A 16,736-nucleotide genomic window follows, 5' to 3' on the forward strand; every position below is an offset into this window, starting at 1 on the left:
ACAAAGTTAACATAGTTGACAAGAACGTTGGGACGGATAATACTAAAATTTCAGATAATACAGAAAGGCAGCACAGTGGTGTAGTGGTTAGCACTGTTGCCTCACAGCAAGAAGGTTCTGGGTTCGAACCTGGTGGCTGGCAAGGGCCTTTCTGTGTGGAGTTTGCATGTTCTCCCCATGTCTGCGTGGGTTTCCTCCGGGTGCTCCAGTTTCCCCCACAATCCAAAGACATGCAGGTTAGGCCCCGGTCACACCACCCGAACTTTGCTGGAGCGTTCCTTGAACGGTAGGGAGGGGGGGCCGAATTTCGACAACGCTCGTCACCGCACACAAAATGGGAAAAAAATCGAAAACACGGGCGTTGGCTTAGCGGTGCACTGCTGAAGCTGGCGTTGCTTTAGCGTTGGTTTAGCGGTGACGCGAGCGTTGGTATAGCGGCGTTCTGCGCATGCGGGCTTTGGCTTGGCGGGGGTATAAAGTTGGTTTAGCACCAATCATAGCAAGTCTCTCAGCATCCATGGTGATACAGTTTTACTGTAACTTTGAGCAAATTCGATATAGATGAGGTCTGAACTCAACGGCAGCTCAATTCCAAATGAGCTCCTGGTCCATTTCTCCCCGTATTCACGGGCGCAGATAGAGGGGGGGACGGGGGGATTCGTCCTACCCAGATTTAAATTCACTTCGTTCGGTCCCCCCCACTTATAGGGAGGAAAAAACGTCTATGCTGTCTTTCTTTGCATAAGGCAAACCTCACGGAAAAATCAAAAGACTAATTACCATTCGGTTTATTGAGGTGCATGGCAGTGTATACATAGTTGCAACAACTCGCATAAAACAAAACAAAGACTGATATTCGGTTGGTTGAGCTGCGCAGACTGCACAGGTTGCGAGCTCGAGCTTGGTTGCTATGGTAACCCACAACAAGCTTGACAGGCATATCGGGGTTGGGGTTGATTTGCTGGCAGCTTTGTCCCCCCCAGTTTTTTGTCCCCCCCAGTTCAAAAAACGTATCTGCGCCCCTGCCCGTATTTATAGCCAAATTCTGGTCCCGCTCCGACACCTCTATACCAACGCCAAACCAAAGTTCATCGCCGCCATGGATAGCTGCTTCAATGCCCGACACCATTTCAGCAACCCCGTGTCCGCTCGTAAAACGCTTACAACCGCTCCACCGAAGTTTGTGCAACGTTTAATCGCTGCCCGGGCAACGCTGGCGAAGCAGCGGTGGTCCAGCGTTCAAGATTTCTGCGTTGGCCTAGCGGACCCAAGCGTCCACGAACTTGCGTCTAGCGGTGCCAAACTTTGACTGGGCGTTGGTGGAGCGGGGGTGAACTTTGCTGGGGCAGAAAATTGCCCCCTCCTCACCGCTTGCAATATTTTGTGCAGCTCAAAACTTTCGGAGTGGTAGGAGGGCCCCTCAAGAAACATCAGCGGTGGCTGAGCGTATACGGCTTTGCTTTAACGGGGGCCAACTTTTGTTAAACGGTGGTAAACGGTTACAAGCGGTGATGAATTTTTTTCACCGCTCCAGGAACGCTCCAGCAAAGTTCGGGCGGTGTGACCGGGGCCTTGGGTTAATATGGGATGGCCTTGGGCTGAGGTGCCCTTGAGCGAGGCACCCAACTGCTCCCTGGGCGCTGTTAGCATGGCTGCCCACTGCTCTGGGTGTGTGTGTGTTCACTGCTTCAGATGGGTTAAATGCAGAGAGGAAATTTCACAAGTGTGTGATGAATAAAGTTGTGCTTTCTTTTTCTTTTTTGCTTTTCTGTGTGGAGTTTGCATGTTCTCCCCATGTCTGCTGGGTTTCCTCTGGGTGCTCCGGTTTCCCCCAAAGGCAAGCAGGTTAGGGTAATTGGTGGCTCTAAATTGACTGTAGGAAGTGACATCTCTCGGTGCAGGTGTCATGCGCATTATTAGAAGTCTTTGTGGATTTTATGCTGTTTTATAAAAGAGTTAACATAGTTGACAAGAACACTGGGACAGATAATATTAAACTTTCAGATAATACAGAAGGGCAGCACACAGCAACTTTATTCATGTGAGTATGAATGGTTTTCTGTGTCTATGTGTCGGCCCTGTGATGACCTGGTGACTTGTCCGGGGTGTGCTCTGCCTCTCGTCCATGGTCAGCTGAAAGAAAAAGACAGAAAGCACAACTTTATTCATCACACACTTGTGAAATTTCCTCTCTGCATTTAACCCATCTGAAGCAGTAAACACACACATGCACACACACCTGAGCAATGAGCACACACACATACCCAGAGCAGTGGGCAGCCATGCTAACAGCGCCCGGGGAGCAGTTGGGAGTTAGGTGCCTCGCTCAAGGGCACCTCAGCCCAAGGCCGTCCCATATTAACCTAACCTGCATGTCTTTGGACTGTGGAGGAAACCCACGCAGACGGGATGGGCTCCAGCTTGCCTGCGACCCTGTGGGACAGGATAAGCTCATCTCATTTCATTATCTCTAGCCGCTTTATCCTGTTCTACAGGGTCGCAGGCAAGCTGGAGCCTATCCCAGCTGACTACGGGCGAAAGGCGGGGTACACCCTGGACAAGTCGCCAGGTCATCACAGGGCTGACACACAGACACAGACAACCATTCACACTCACATTCACACCTACGGTCAATTTAGAGTCACCAGTTAACCTACCCTGCATGCCTTTGGATTGTGGGGGAAACCAGAGCACCCGGAGGAAACCAACGCAGACACGGGGAGAACATGCAAACTCTGCACAGAAAGGCCCTCGCCGGCCACAAGGCTCAAACCCAGACCTTCTTGCTGTGAGGCGACAGCGCTAACCACTACACCACCGTGCCGCCCAAGACTGAATCACTTCATGTTTATTCAAATGTATGAAGTCGAAGACAGCCAATAATGTCTTTAAGGGGGTTGGGAGTCATTTATTTAGTTTTAATGTTTCCTGGATAAATTGGGTCTAAAATGTACATCAAGCATTGCTATTGGTGAAAGTTTGTCATAATTTGCATTATTGTTCAAAATTGATTCAATAAACCTTTTGCTTTTGTGGAAAATAACAAAAGGTTTTTCTCAGAGATGCGAAGTGTACCCTGGGCTCTTGAATGACCCCTGTGCAAACTCTCGTTACTGGCAAACTGTTTTGAAAACTAGACTATTAAATTAGGGCGGAACGGTGGTGTAGTGGTTAGCGCTGTCGCCTCACAGCAAGAAGGTCCGGGTTCGAGCCCTGTGGCCGGCGAGGGCCTTTCTGTGTGGAGTTTGCATGTTGTCTGCATGGGTTTCCTCCGGGTGCTCTGGTTTCCTCCAAAGACATGCAGGTTAGGTTAACTGGTGACTCTAAATTGACCGTAGGTGTGAATGTGATGACCTGGAGACTTGTCCAGGGTGTACACCGCCTTTCACCCGTAGTCAGCTGGGATAGGCTCCAGCTTGCCTGCGACCCTGTAGAACAGGATAAAGCGGCTAGAGACAATGAGATGAGATGAGACTATTAAATTATCATTTATCGGTCGCTGTATTGACTGGTGGTGTAATTAGTGTTGAAAGAAATGATGAAAAGTGGCAGGACATTTTTTCCTCTGTACGAGTTGAAATATGACACCGTCTCTCTCTCTCTCTCTCTCTCTCTCTCTGCCAAGTCCCTGCCACTGCACTCATTTTGTTGAGGGTTTACACGTCTTCGGTTCACGTTAACATCAACGTCGCGTCTACAGAAAACGCTTTTTTTGAGCTGTCACACCAATTTGATTGAAACACTACAGTGGTAGATTTTTAATTAACGTGTTCCCTTTTTGTCTCATGTGGTGACATCTTTACTGTCTCGCTGTATTCAGAGGAGAAGCGCCACATCTGGAACTTGTGTGGAATCTCGTTCATCCGCTACTGAGAGGAAAACCGACTCAACATCTGCCAGTGTTCTTTGTTTCATCCTTGTTTTGTTTTGGGTTTTTTTCCCCTAAAAGTCCCGTTTATTTATTTATTTTGTTTGTTTGTTTTTATTTTCCACCAGATGTGCAGGAGATAATGTAAAAATCGGTTTGTTTTCCTGAGGAGTTCTTGTTTTTGCACAACTAAATCTCAGGATGGCGAGCTCTCTGAAGAATTTGTTTCTCGTCCTGGTTGTTTTTGGGATTTTGCTTTTCACCATCAGTGGTGTGGTAGAAGGACAAGAAGAGGATCAGGAAAGGTCTTGTCAAGGTGCCTTCGACTTGTATTTTGTCCTTGACAAGTAAGTCTTGGTAGAGCTTTGTTGAATCTGTACCAGTCTAATGCTTTCCTCAGCCTCTCCTTCAGAAAGCACTGTTATTCTCTTTACTGTTCCATATTGCCTGTTTATTGTTTTTTATGTGCAAACATATAACCTAATAATGACTTGACATCAAAACTACTGAACAAACTGTCCTACATTGTCTCATATCTTCACTATATTCGTTTGTCCAGCATTATTTACACTACCGTTCAAAAGTTTGGGGTCACCCAGACAATTTTGTGTTTTCCATGAAAAGTCACACTTTTATTTCCCACCATAAGTTGTAAAATGAATAGAAAATATAGTCAAGACATTTTTCTGGCCATTTTGAGCATTTAATCGACCCCACAAATGTGATGCTCCAGAAACTCAATCTGCTCAAAGGAAGGTCAGTTTTATAGCTTCTCTAAAGAGCTCAACTGTTTTCAGCTGTGCTAACATGATTGTACAAGGGTTTTCTAATCATCCATTAGCCTTCTGAGGCAATGAGCAAACACATTGTACCATTAGAACACTGGAGTGAGAGTTGCTGGAAATGGGCCTCTATACACCTATGGAGATATTGCACCAAAAACCACACATTTGCAGCTAGAATAGTCATTTACCACATTAGCAATGTATAGAGTGGATTTCTGATTAGTTTAAAGTGATCTTCATTGAAAAGAACAGTGCTTTTCTTTCAAAAATAAGGACTTTTCAAAGTGACCCCAAACTTTTGAATGGTAGTGTACGAATATTTGATTAGAACAAGAAATGCATGTCTTTCTTTCTTTCTTTCTTTCTTTCTTTCTTTCTTTCTTTCTTTCTTTCAGCTATACTTAACCTATTCCATGCATAAAAACATCTGATCTCGACGCTCTTGATCTGTCCAATCCATCCCTGTGTTTTTGTCTAAGAGGGCTGGGATGTGTTTGATAACTTGTGCTGAATAAGCAGTTCAGACAATCACAATCTCCTTGTGAGGCTTTTTTTTTTCCTTTTTCTTTTCCTTTCTCTCCACTCACAAAGTCCAAAAGTATAGAGTCCGGTGAGACAACTCATTTTCTCATATGTTTCTCAGAATCTTGTTTTACAGGATGTTTGAGTTAACCAGGGCCTTTAAGTAGCCATGGCCTACTTTTTGGCACAGATTCCAACGCCACATGGGAAATGTCTGTGGTGTCCAAACTCAACATTCATGCTTAGGGTAAAAAAAAAGAAAAAGGCACACAACTGGATTTCTTTTCTAGTGAAAAGTGTAACGTGTCCTAGTACATGCATGCATAGATTTCTTCACCACCTGATCCTTAATTAATTCACGCAATGTGATTTAGAGGTGATATATAGGCGACATGTTGGCAAAGGTCAAAATGTACGGTTCTGGAACTACTATGTGACGTTCACTGCATCCGATAATAATTTTTAAAAAATTAAATAAAAATTTCTTTCACTTTAGAAAGCCGATGGAAATTTATGATCATCATCCAGTAAATGTTAAGTGTTCAGTTTTCCTTTTAATTGCATTGTATGTGTGTATGAATACATGCAATGCAAGTTAAAAGAAAATTAAAGTGTGTTTCAGACGCCACAATTTTTGGGTCAGTCGAGGTTACATAGCAGGCCTCATGAGGGCAGCAGAAATAGCTGAAGAATGTGAATGCTTTTACAAGACTTTGGAAAAAGTGATACTTAGTAAACCTGGTTGGTTTGCATACACACCGCTGCAGGCTCATAAAACTACATTGTATCGCGCACGTGTGTGTATGTGTGTGTGATTCTCAGCTTAGAATCATAATTATTGATTTGATCCCAAACCATCAAAGAGGAAAATTAGATCAACATTTATGAATGACTGCTACTAATAGGTGCTGAGTAATGATTAGTATGTTCTGTTCAGAACCCTGGCTTTTAATCGCTGAAGATCCCAAAATATTAGGTGGATTGGTGACTCTTAATTGTTCCTAGGTGAATGTGAGTGTAAATGAGTGTATGAAATGGCATCCCTTCCAGGGTGTGTTCCTACCTCATGCCCCATATTCCTAGGATAGACTCTGGATCTGTCGTGACCCTGACCATGATAAAGCGGTTACTGAAGATGAACGAAGGGCCCTAAAATAAAATATACAACAAAAATTCTGTAAAATCATGAGCCTCCTCTGAAAGTAATTCTGCTTTCAGAGAAAGCATGAAATAGAAGGAACAAGAGAACATAAATAGAATATAATCCCAAGCAGAAATCATGGAGGCCCAATCACTATTTTGCAAAAAGAAGAAAAAAATCAATTGGGCTTTCTATTTAATAATACACACCCTGACAATTATTTACAATATCAGGTTTCATTATACGCTATCAAAGCATTCAGTAGGTACAGCTGTTCTCTTCTTGTTTGGTGTCTTCATTGTCACTTTTGATGACGTCTTACAAGCAAACACTTTCAGAAATAAAAATCCACTGAATATCTTTTTCTCCCCCCAGTAATTAATTAATTGACTGAATATCAGCTTTTTCAAGTTTGCTGAAGGTCAGATAAAATTTGTAAAAGACATTTTGTTTTCATTCAAACTCAAAATGGCTGACAATTCAGTATGATATCATGGATGTTTTACATACATTGAACTCTGGATAATAACCCAAGGATTATTCGGAAAAATTGTTTTTGACTCGTGCAGATAAATAGGTTTGCCATACAAATTAGCAGAAAAACTTCACAGGAAGAGGTGCATGGTATCTTTTGTGTTCAGTAGAGGCAAAGGTCCTGCGATAACCTGGCGACTTGTCCAGGGTGTACCCCGCCTCTCACCCATAGTCAGCTGGGATAGGCTCCAGCTTGCCTGCGACCCTGTAGAAGAGGATACACGGCTACAGATAATGGATGTATGGATGGAGGCAAAGGTTTATTTGTGGGAAACAAAACATCTCATCTTATTATCTGTAGCTGCTTTATCCTGTTCTACAGGGTCACAGGCAAGCTGGAGCCTATCCCAGCTGACTACGGGTGAAAGGCGGGGTACACCCTGGACAAGTCACCAGGTCATCACAGGGCTGACACACAGACAACCATTCACACCTACAGTCAATTTAGAGTCACCAGTTAACCTAACCTGCATGTCTTTGGACTGTGGGGGGAACCAGAGCACCCAGAGGAAACCCACACGGACACGGGGAGAACATGCAAACTCCGCACAGAAAGGCCCTCGCCGGCCACGGGGCTCGAACCCGGACCTTCTTGCTGTGAGGCAACAGCGCTAACCACTACACCACCATGCCTCCCCAGAAACAAAACATGATGAGATGTAAAGATGGTGTTCTGAGCAGTGGTGCAGTCTTTATAGTTCTTGTATGCTTGGACCCTGAGTTATTGCCCACAGTACATGTGACACCAGAAATTACTGACACTTAGAATGTCTGCCTAAGACCAAATCGAAGTCAAATCAACAAATCAACAGAAACATTACTTAATAGGTATGCTGTTACCACCTGACTAGATTTATGGTGCACGGTTGCAGTTGTGCCCCTGACCACCAACTAATACTATAATAACAAAAGTAAGCAATATCTGACCATATTTGATTAGCATAAAATATTAATAATAAATACTGATTATAATTATCACAGTAGATCAAATTAATACAAAAATCAGATCCCTTAGGGCAGCTAACATTTGCATTATGACATTTGCATTATAACACTACAGTAGACTGCAACACTACTACTAGAACCACGACATTATTGTTTGAACCATTCAGATTGTGATTTTAAGTCAGTAATTAGGGCTCAGTCCAGGTTGTTCCATTTTGTTGATATCACTATTCTGGACTGACAGGGTCAAGCTTTCAGGACTGTTAGAAGCTTTCATTATGTAGAAGTTGTAGGAATCCCAGTCCACAGGAGATATATATATATATATATATATATATATATATATATATATATATATATATATATATATATATATATATATATATAAAATGCAATTCTGTCACAATGCCATTACGTTCAATAAATGTCCCTTTCATGTGTGTCCCTACAGCAGACTTTAAAAAGGTTCTGCTGTTTTTCAACCAAACATTCTTTACTTTAAATTAACCATCATGTAGTTCATGAGAGTGGTTCACAACAGCTGCAATGTGTATATCCACTCCTGACACACTGTTTTTCTAGGACACCTTGAGATCCAGATGATGGACTTGGATTCAACATGAAGAGCCATAGCTATAGTGTTATGGTGACATTAATGCCTAGTTAAACATTACCACACTGTTGCAGTTCCTAAGTATGTTAACTGAACGACAGTAGGACAAGTTAACACAGTGGTTTAAACTGGGCTTGGGCCTGAAAACAGTCCATGTTCAGAATGGAGCAGAACAAGAAAGAAAATGTTAGAAAGTTATAAATCATGATTCCCAGTTCCCATAATTTTAGCTGATATAGGCAACCAGATACCATGGGCAAGAGAAATTTAGCTAGGAAGAATATGAAAGAAATGCTATAACTGCCAACTTTTCGTGTAATTGAGAAAAGTAAAAAACCATAGTGGAAAATATTTATTTTAGAAAACGATATATTGATAATTGTGTTGGACTTGTCTAAAAAGCAATGGTTGAATAGTTCACTATTGTCCTACTGGTTTTTTATAACTAGATTTTTTCCTTTCCTGCTCAGCACATCCTTATGAGACAAATAATTCAAGAGGGTTAAGACACTGACTTAAGGAGATTCTTGATATTATTTTGGCTTAAATGAGATTGTAGTTCTATTTATGCTACACTGTCAGGAGCAAGTTATCATAAGCAGTTCTCTAGCCATTCTGGGGCCTGAAGAAGGGATGATCTGGATTAGAGTACTGCTGACTCTGCACAAAACATAACTACTCATTCTCCATTCCTCTCATTCTCCATTCCTCTCTGTGTTGTCTTGGAGTTTTGCTTGAAACTGAGTTAGAAAGCAAGATATTCATGAAGAAAGTTCTTTTTTCAGATAAGGAACTGATTGCATACATTTTGTAAGACATTTTGAGGTTGAGGGCGGCACGGTGGTGTAGTGGTTAGCGCTGTCGCCTCACAGCAAGAAGGTCCTGGGTTTGAGCCCAGCGGCTGGCGAGGGCCTTTCTGTGTGGAGTTTGCATGTTCTCCCCGTGTCTGCATGGGCTTCCTCTAGGTGCTCCGATTTCCCCTTATGATTTCCCCCACAGTCCAAAGACATGCAGGTTAGGCTAATTGGTGGCTCTAAATTGACCATAGGTGTGAATGATTGTTTGTCTCTATGTGCCAGCCCTGCGATGATCTGGCGACTTGTCCAGGGTGTACCCTGCCTCTCGCCCATAGTCAGCTGGGATAGGCTCCAGCTTGCCTGCAACCCTGTACATGATCAGCAGCTACAGATAATGGATGGATGAATGGATGGATGGATGAATGGATGGATGAATGGATTCTGAGGTTGAATTACACTTGGTTTTTCTAGTTTTCTACCTGTCCTCTTACATTAGTACACCATTAGTTCGGATTCTTTCCAAATGCATCCCAATATGTGTGATGATTATGGTTATATAGGGCAGGAACTGTGTAGTAGAATTAAGTTGAGTAAGACAAATAATTAGCTCTGTTGCATCAACTAATTTTCAAGTAATTCATATCCAGATATATGTGTGTGTGTGGGGGGGGGGGGGTGCATATACATACATACATACATACATACATACATACATACATACATACATACATACATACATACACTGGAGTATCAGTTGTCTTACATAAGGCCAAGTTGCATTAGGCCAAATAATACACTGATATTAAGTGACAGAGACAGAAACCTGATTAAACACAATCATTCTCAGGCCAGTTCAGCTACACACTTTTCTGACTATACTTTATCTGCATACGAATCCGTTGTCTTTTCCTAATTAACTCTAATCCTAATATATGCACATCCACTGTATGTGGGAAACATCTATTAGGCTACTAAACCTGACACATATTATTTACCCTTAAGTCCCTTTCACATATGAAATCAGTTATTGTATGAGGTATGTATGAGACTGGATATGATATATAATTGCATGAGGTGGCAAGTCCATTGTTGTGAAAAACTCAAGCTGAGACATTAGCTAGTTAAGAATGTAGCACAAGTCGAGCTGCATCATGTGTCTGTTGAACGAGTTGTCTTCCTGTTTCTGAGCATTTGTTTTCTTCAAGCATAGTCTATTTATTACATTTTTGCTTATACAGTGTCTGCTGATTTTTTCTTTGCTTGTTGTTTTGAGTTTGCTGCCAGATGCTTTACACTGAGGCAGTTTGAGTGGTGCTATTGCAATATCATTGCATCATCATTTATGCCACTGCCAGCAACCTTATTACTGGTTACAACACATAAATCGAATGGTTCCAATTCCCCCTGGAGACGTAACAAAAGATTTCTATGAGCATTACTGGGTTGCCAGATTAATGTTTCAACTTTGCCGCCTTGCTCCCATTCCTACTGGAGACCGTTCCAGCATAATAGCAGAAAATATACGGCTTTCAATGGGAAAAATATGGTGAAAGTTGGCGCCTAATCAATAAAATTTCTGGAAGAAAGTGGGCAAAGAAAGGCATCATTAAAGGAAAATCAAGAGAAGATAGATTAAACAAATGATTTGAACACTTTCAAAATCTTCTTGGGAAGGAACCAACAATCTCTAATGAGATTCCAGAAGAAGACCTGCCTAAAGTACTAAATGATCTGCAAATTGATGACAGTGACTTCACACACGAAGAACTAAAATACGCAAAGAAATCACTGAAGGAAGGAAAGCGGTGTGGACCAGACAACATCCCACCAGAAGTCATAAAACATTGTGACTTCGACGACATTGTTCTCCATTTTTCCAACAAGCTATTAAATGAAAACGTGAAACCAGATCAGTGGTCTGAAATTGACATGCTTCCACTTTCAAAATCAGGCAACTTGAGTGATACAGCCAATTACAGAGGCATTAGTCTGACTTCAGTAGCGATGAAACTTGTCAACAAGATGATTTTAAATCACATCCAACCCAAGATGGACAAATACCTCCGACCAAACCAGAATGGATTTAGACCGGGCAGATCAACTACAGCGTATATCCTTGCCTTACGAAGGTTGATCAAGGGTGTCAAAAGCCATAATAAGAAAGCTATCATTCTCTTTGTTGACTTCAAAAAAGCTTGTGATTTCATACATAGAGGAATAATGCTGGAATTTTTGAAAGCATATGACGTACCACACAGACTCCATAGAGCCATCTGCACAATATATGAAAACACCAAAGCCAGAGTGATAACCCCAGATGAGGAAACAAAGTTCTTTCATATCATTGCTGGTGTATTACAAGGCAACACCTTAGCACCATACCTTTTTACTATAGTTCTTGACTATGTTAAGCGCAAAACATATGATGGAAGGGAAGAGGAACTTGGCTTTCAGCTACACAAAAGAAGAAGCCGGAAAGTGCCACCTGTAATAGTAACAGACCTAGATTTCGCAGATGATCTTGCCATAGTAACAGACGAAATTTTCAAGGCACAAGAAATTCTATTTAGCCTAGAAAACGAGGCAGACAAAGTGGGGCTGCATTATAAAGCTAAGAAAACAGAGCTTCAATCTTTCAACCAAACCAAATAAGTTATTATAAAAGCTGAAGATGAAACAACCATCAAAGAAGTAAAAAATTTCAAGTACCTTGGCTTTTGGACAGAGAGCACAGAAAAAGACTTTTCTGTATGAAAAGCTCTTGCCCAGAATGTCTGTCACAAACTGAGAAAAATATGGTCTTCCAAACTCTCAAGAAAACTGAACATAAGATTATTCACTGCTACAGTAGAAGCTGTACTGTTATACGGTGCCGAAACCTGGACGATGTCAAAATCACTGAAAAAGCATTTGGATGGCTGCTACACACGAGTGCTCAGGATGGCTCTGAAAGTGTCTTGGAAGAGCCACACAACAAATGCAGAGCTATATGGAGATCTCCCAACTGCATCCACAAAAGTGCAGCAATGAAGAATGCGCTTGGCAGGACACCTTGTATGCCACAGTGGCGAAGTTGCAAACAAGCTTGTACTATGGCAACCCACTGATGGAAAACCCCGGCGTGGCAGAAGACGTATAACATACATTGACAACCTGCTGGATGACACAGGATGTGAAAGTGTGCAGGATCTAAAATCCATCATGATGAACCGCTCAGTCTAGATTAACTGTGCCAAAGATGTAGGGCGTCCCATGGGACGACCTAGGTGAGGTGAGGTCGGAGGCCTTCAATGGGAATGGGAACATCATACTGCTGTTGCTCAGAGCCTTCTACAAAAAATGTGTGCTGTTTGAAATCTGAGCCTTTAAATCTTATACAGCCCATACAGTCAATTAAAATTAGATCAAAGCAGGAGTGCCACAAAATATTTCATCAAGGATTTCACATGAAAATGACCACTTCCTCCCCAATCACTGTTTGGACAGGTGAGAAAACTGCTAGCAAGGCACCAATCCTAGGATTGCTGGTACCTCAGAAAAGCTTGTCCATCCAAGATAAACAGTCTCCATTGTGAGGTTAGGAAACCTAAAGTTGAAAATGGCGACAAGTCCTACATCTGACCCTCACATCCATAGTTGCATTTGCCCTTCTTTGGGTTTTACTTTGTTTTGCTTGTTATGCTCTGTGTTGGCTTGTCTTTTTGTCGACTCTGTTGGAACACCATACTCCCAGTTTTCATTCTATGAGTCAACCTGTGTCTTTGATTACAGTCTTTCAAGTTGAAAGAAATGCATTAGCAAGCATTTTTGAGGAGGGGGTGGATAATACAAACAAACTTTTACATCACCTTTGCAACTAAAACATCTCTCTGGACTACTAACTTGTTACTCTGTAAGGTTATATTTTCTACAAGAGTACTTTTTAAGCAGCTTTAACTGTAAGACAGGGAGACAAGGAGCCGTGGTTGATGTCTGGCACTCAGACTAGACTTAGTTACATCAGCTAAATTAAGAACCATTTTCAAGTGTTTTTGGAGGGGAAGAGCACCTAAATTTGACTGACTCAGAAAGTTGGCACAGATTTCAAGAGTCAATTAGATCACTTCCCATGTGTCAGTAATGAATCACTCAAGCCTCCGTCAATGTGCATGGACAGGAAATGTTCAGCCTTTGCAAGAATTTTAATGCTTTGCCTGGAGTCAGAACACAGAGGGGGGCAAAATGAGAGGGACCCCATCTACTGCTCCTTTTTCCTTTTTTCATTTGTGAGCAAACAAATCATGTCGTGTAGGATTTTAAACTGTTATACTCTTAATTGAGAGACAGATATTAATGAATTGGACTTTCTGGTCTGGAGAGTGTGAACAGGCGTCCCATACATACACAGATCGATGACTGTTTTTGACTCCTTTTTTCCTTAGGTCAGGAAGTGTCAAACACCACTGGCATGAGATTTACTCTTTTGTTGAGAGTTTGGCTGAGAAATTTATCAGGTACCTGCAAATTCCTTTGAATGTTTTTTTTTTTTTGGTCACTGCTGGCATGTTGTGTTGGGATTTTACAACCTTTGTAGTAAATAGAAAGAAAACTAAGTGGAATTAGTTAAAAATTGTAATGCCTGTCTTTTGTATCACAGCCCCTTGCTTCGAATGTCCTTCATCGTGTTTTCATCCAGAGGAAACACAATAATGAAACTGACAGAAAACAGGTACAGCGGATCTGATCCAGCAGCAATGAATTTGTTCCAACAAATGTTGTGGTATTGTTACAGTCAAAGAGTAGTATAAGTGTACTATAGCCTACAAGAAGCTAAAATCTGACCCCTTGGATTCTTTCTACATCTGTTTTATAAGTTAAGTACTGCAAGACTACATTTCTATCAACTGGCCCATCAATAGTCAGGTAGTGGATAGTTTTAGGCAAAACACCAAGTAGATTAAAGTACTGTAGATTAATCAGGATTGCTTCAAATACTATTTATAAACTGGTTAGTTAAACTACAAATGATACAGATCATGCAAGTCATAGAGGCTAACTTGGAATAACAAAAATAAACAATAAAATTGGAGGTCATGTATCAGTGATAGCATGGCAAAAGAGCATAAATTATAGATAGTAGACACATAACTATATGTCATGCAACAATAAATTGCAATACAAATTTATGACAATTTGAATCGATTAAATATTAAAATTAATCACGATTATTATCAGGTTGTGTAATCTCTTAGTTTTTCCTAGCTGTAATTTATTGTGTACTTGTGTGTAAAGTAAGTAACGTGCCAGGTGTATTCATGTATGATCAGTGCATGCAGTGTGTGTATGATTTCTGGTATTTGATTAAAATGTATTACAGCTGTGTAAATGGTAACTTTTAACTAGATTTGCAAGATTGAAATAAAACCTAAACTCCATATAGTTTGTGAATTGTAAGTAAGTACTTATTAATACATATAATCACATTGAATGATGAAGCTATGAGATAAAATTTTCTCTTGTTTGTGTTTCTTTTTTTTTTCTCCAAGGGAACAAATAACCAAAGGCCTAAATGTCCTTAGAAGGGAAATCCCAGGAGGAGATACATTAATGCACCTTGGCCTGGAGAAGGTTACTTGTTAATTCTGTTAACTCTCTGTAATATAGTAATTCAGTTTATACTGCAGCGTTGTTGAATTCTCTACTCACATTGCTCAGAAGGTGTTGATTTATGTTCTGTCGCAGCAGTTTTAACAGTAGCAAATCACATTTAAAATTATTTTAAAACACTCATTCTAACATTTTTAGTAGTAATTAGTAACAGCTAATTACCAGGGACTTGTATGACAGACATTCCACATAAATCTAATCGTTTATATGGGTGATCTTTATATATGATATCATTTATATATGATGGAATCGTTTCTCCAAAGAGATGTTTATTTAACAGTCAGTTTTCTTCCACAGCAAAAAAGGTTTCAGTGCATTTATTTTTCTTAAGAAAAAGGGGTTGGGTGGGGTTGGTGAGTGAATGACTGTTTTAAAGCTGCTGTAACATAAATGATAACAGGAACTGACTTGTTTAAATGCTGTAAATGGATAAAAATGCAGTAATTGGCAAACGGCTGTGGTATAAGAGGAATAAAAACCACCAGGGAATGCTGTTATAGGAAATTAATTAACTTTGGGGCATTAACAATGACTACAAATCATGCTGGGCCACATTACTCCACTGTTGATTGTTTACCTATAATAGTATGCCCCACTGTATTTTATTCCTTAATAAACATGTGTTTTTTACTTGTGTGTGTGTGTGTGTGTGTGTGTGTGTGTGTGTGTGTGTGTGTGTGTGTGTGTGTGTAATTATGTTCTCATCATTCACAGGCAAATGAACAAATTCACCAGGAGAATTTTGGTGAGTCATGTTAAGGACCCCTGTGAAGCTTAACAACTCGGTTATTACCTCCGCCATCTTTGTTGGAGGAGGTTATGATTTCACCTCAGTTTGTTTGTTTGTTTGTCTGTTCCATTACATAACTCAAAAAGTAGTGAACGGATTTTGATGAAATTTTGAGAAAAGGTAGGTCATGGGCTGAGGAACAATTGATTAGATTTTGATGCAAATCCAGATATGTTTGCAGATCCAGGACCCAGATATGCACGCAGAGCCAGGATTTTTTTTCTTTTTCATTTTTGTCTTTTCCCAATGTAACTCAAAAAGTAGTGAATGATTTTGATGAAATTTGGTGTACAGTTTGAGCATTATCCTAGGTTCAAGTGATTTGATTTTGGTATTAATAATATGTGACTTGGCAGAGTTATAAAACTCTACCAAATGCCCTTCCAGTTGAACCTAGAATCCCAGTTTCAGTTCTAATAAATAACACGAATATCATAATATCATTATTTCCTTTTTTAGGCAAAGCAAGTGTAATTATTGCATTAACGGACGGGGAACTCAATGAGCAACCGCTTATAGCAGCACAACAGGAGGTAAAAACATGAGCCAGCATTTACATAACATTTTTACATGTGCCTTTTAAAGTCACTGGAATGTTGTTGTGAGGGTTTACAAAATGGTTGTTTTTCCTGTCACAGGCTGCAAGAGCCAGAGCATTGGGTGCGATTGTGTATTGTGTTGGAGTGAAAGATTTTAATGAGACGCAGGTGAGAAAAGTTTATTGCACACAGGGTCAGTAAGCTCTTTCACTCTACCATGTATATTGTTTTTAATTTCTTCTCCTTTCTCCTACTTTGTACACAACATTCTTCGTGCATTAGGAGTGTTGTGTGAACTGTCAGGACTCTCAAACAACACATAAATAAATTTGTGTTTTTGTCTTATTGTAGCTCGCTACCATAGCTGACACCATTGAGCACGTGTTTCCTGTGACAGGAGGATTCCAAGCTCTTAGAGGCGTGATTGACTCGGTAAACAAAGACCTATTACATAATAAAAGATAGATTAAATTAAAGCTACAGACATCTAACACAACCACAGGCATTCTCAATATGACATTTTTATCATTCCATTTCAATAGAGCTGTGGTTCAGT

At 40.7% G+C, this 16,736-nt stretch overlaps 1 protein-coding gene across 1 annotated transcript in view; it reads left to right on the forward strand.

Moving 5' to 3' along the window:
- Positions 1-3,653: 3,653 nt before the first annotated feature.
- Positions 3,654-16,736, forward strand: part of antxr1c (ANTXR cell adhesion molecule 1c) — a 32,856-nt gene continuing 19,773 nt past the window's right edge. The window contains exons 1-8 of the mRNA XM_060939502.1: positions 3,654-4,215; positions 13,627-13,698; positions 13,842-13,913; positions 14,731-14,812; positions 15,566-15,596; positions 16,101-16,174; positions 16,280-16,348; positions 16,532-16,612. Coding sequence (XP_060795485.1) covers positions 4,070-4,215; positions 13,627-13,698; positions 13,842-13,913; positions 14,731-14,812; positions 15,566-15,596; positions 16,101-16,174; positions 16,280-16,348; positions 16,532-16,612 — 627 coding nt within the window. The 5' untranslated portion in view covers positions 3,654-4,069. The remainder of the gene's footprint in view (positions 4,216-13,626; positions 13,699-13,841; positions 13,914-14,730; positions 14,813-15,565; positions 15,597-16,100; positions 16,175-16,279; positions 16,349-16,531; positions 16,613-16,736) is intronic.

This window comes from Neoarius graeffei, chromosome 14 (genome assembly GCF_027579695.1).
Source record: "Neoarius graeffei isolate fNeoGra1 chromosome 14, fNeoGra1.pri, whole genome shotgun sequence".
NCBI classification, from domain to species: domain Eukaryota; kingdom Metazoa; phylum Chordata; class Actinopteri; order Siluriformes; family Ariidae; genus Neoarius; species Neoarius graeffei.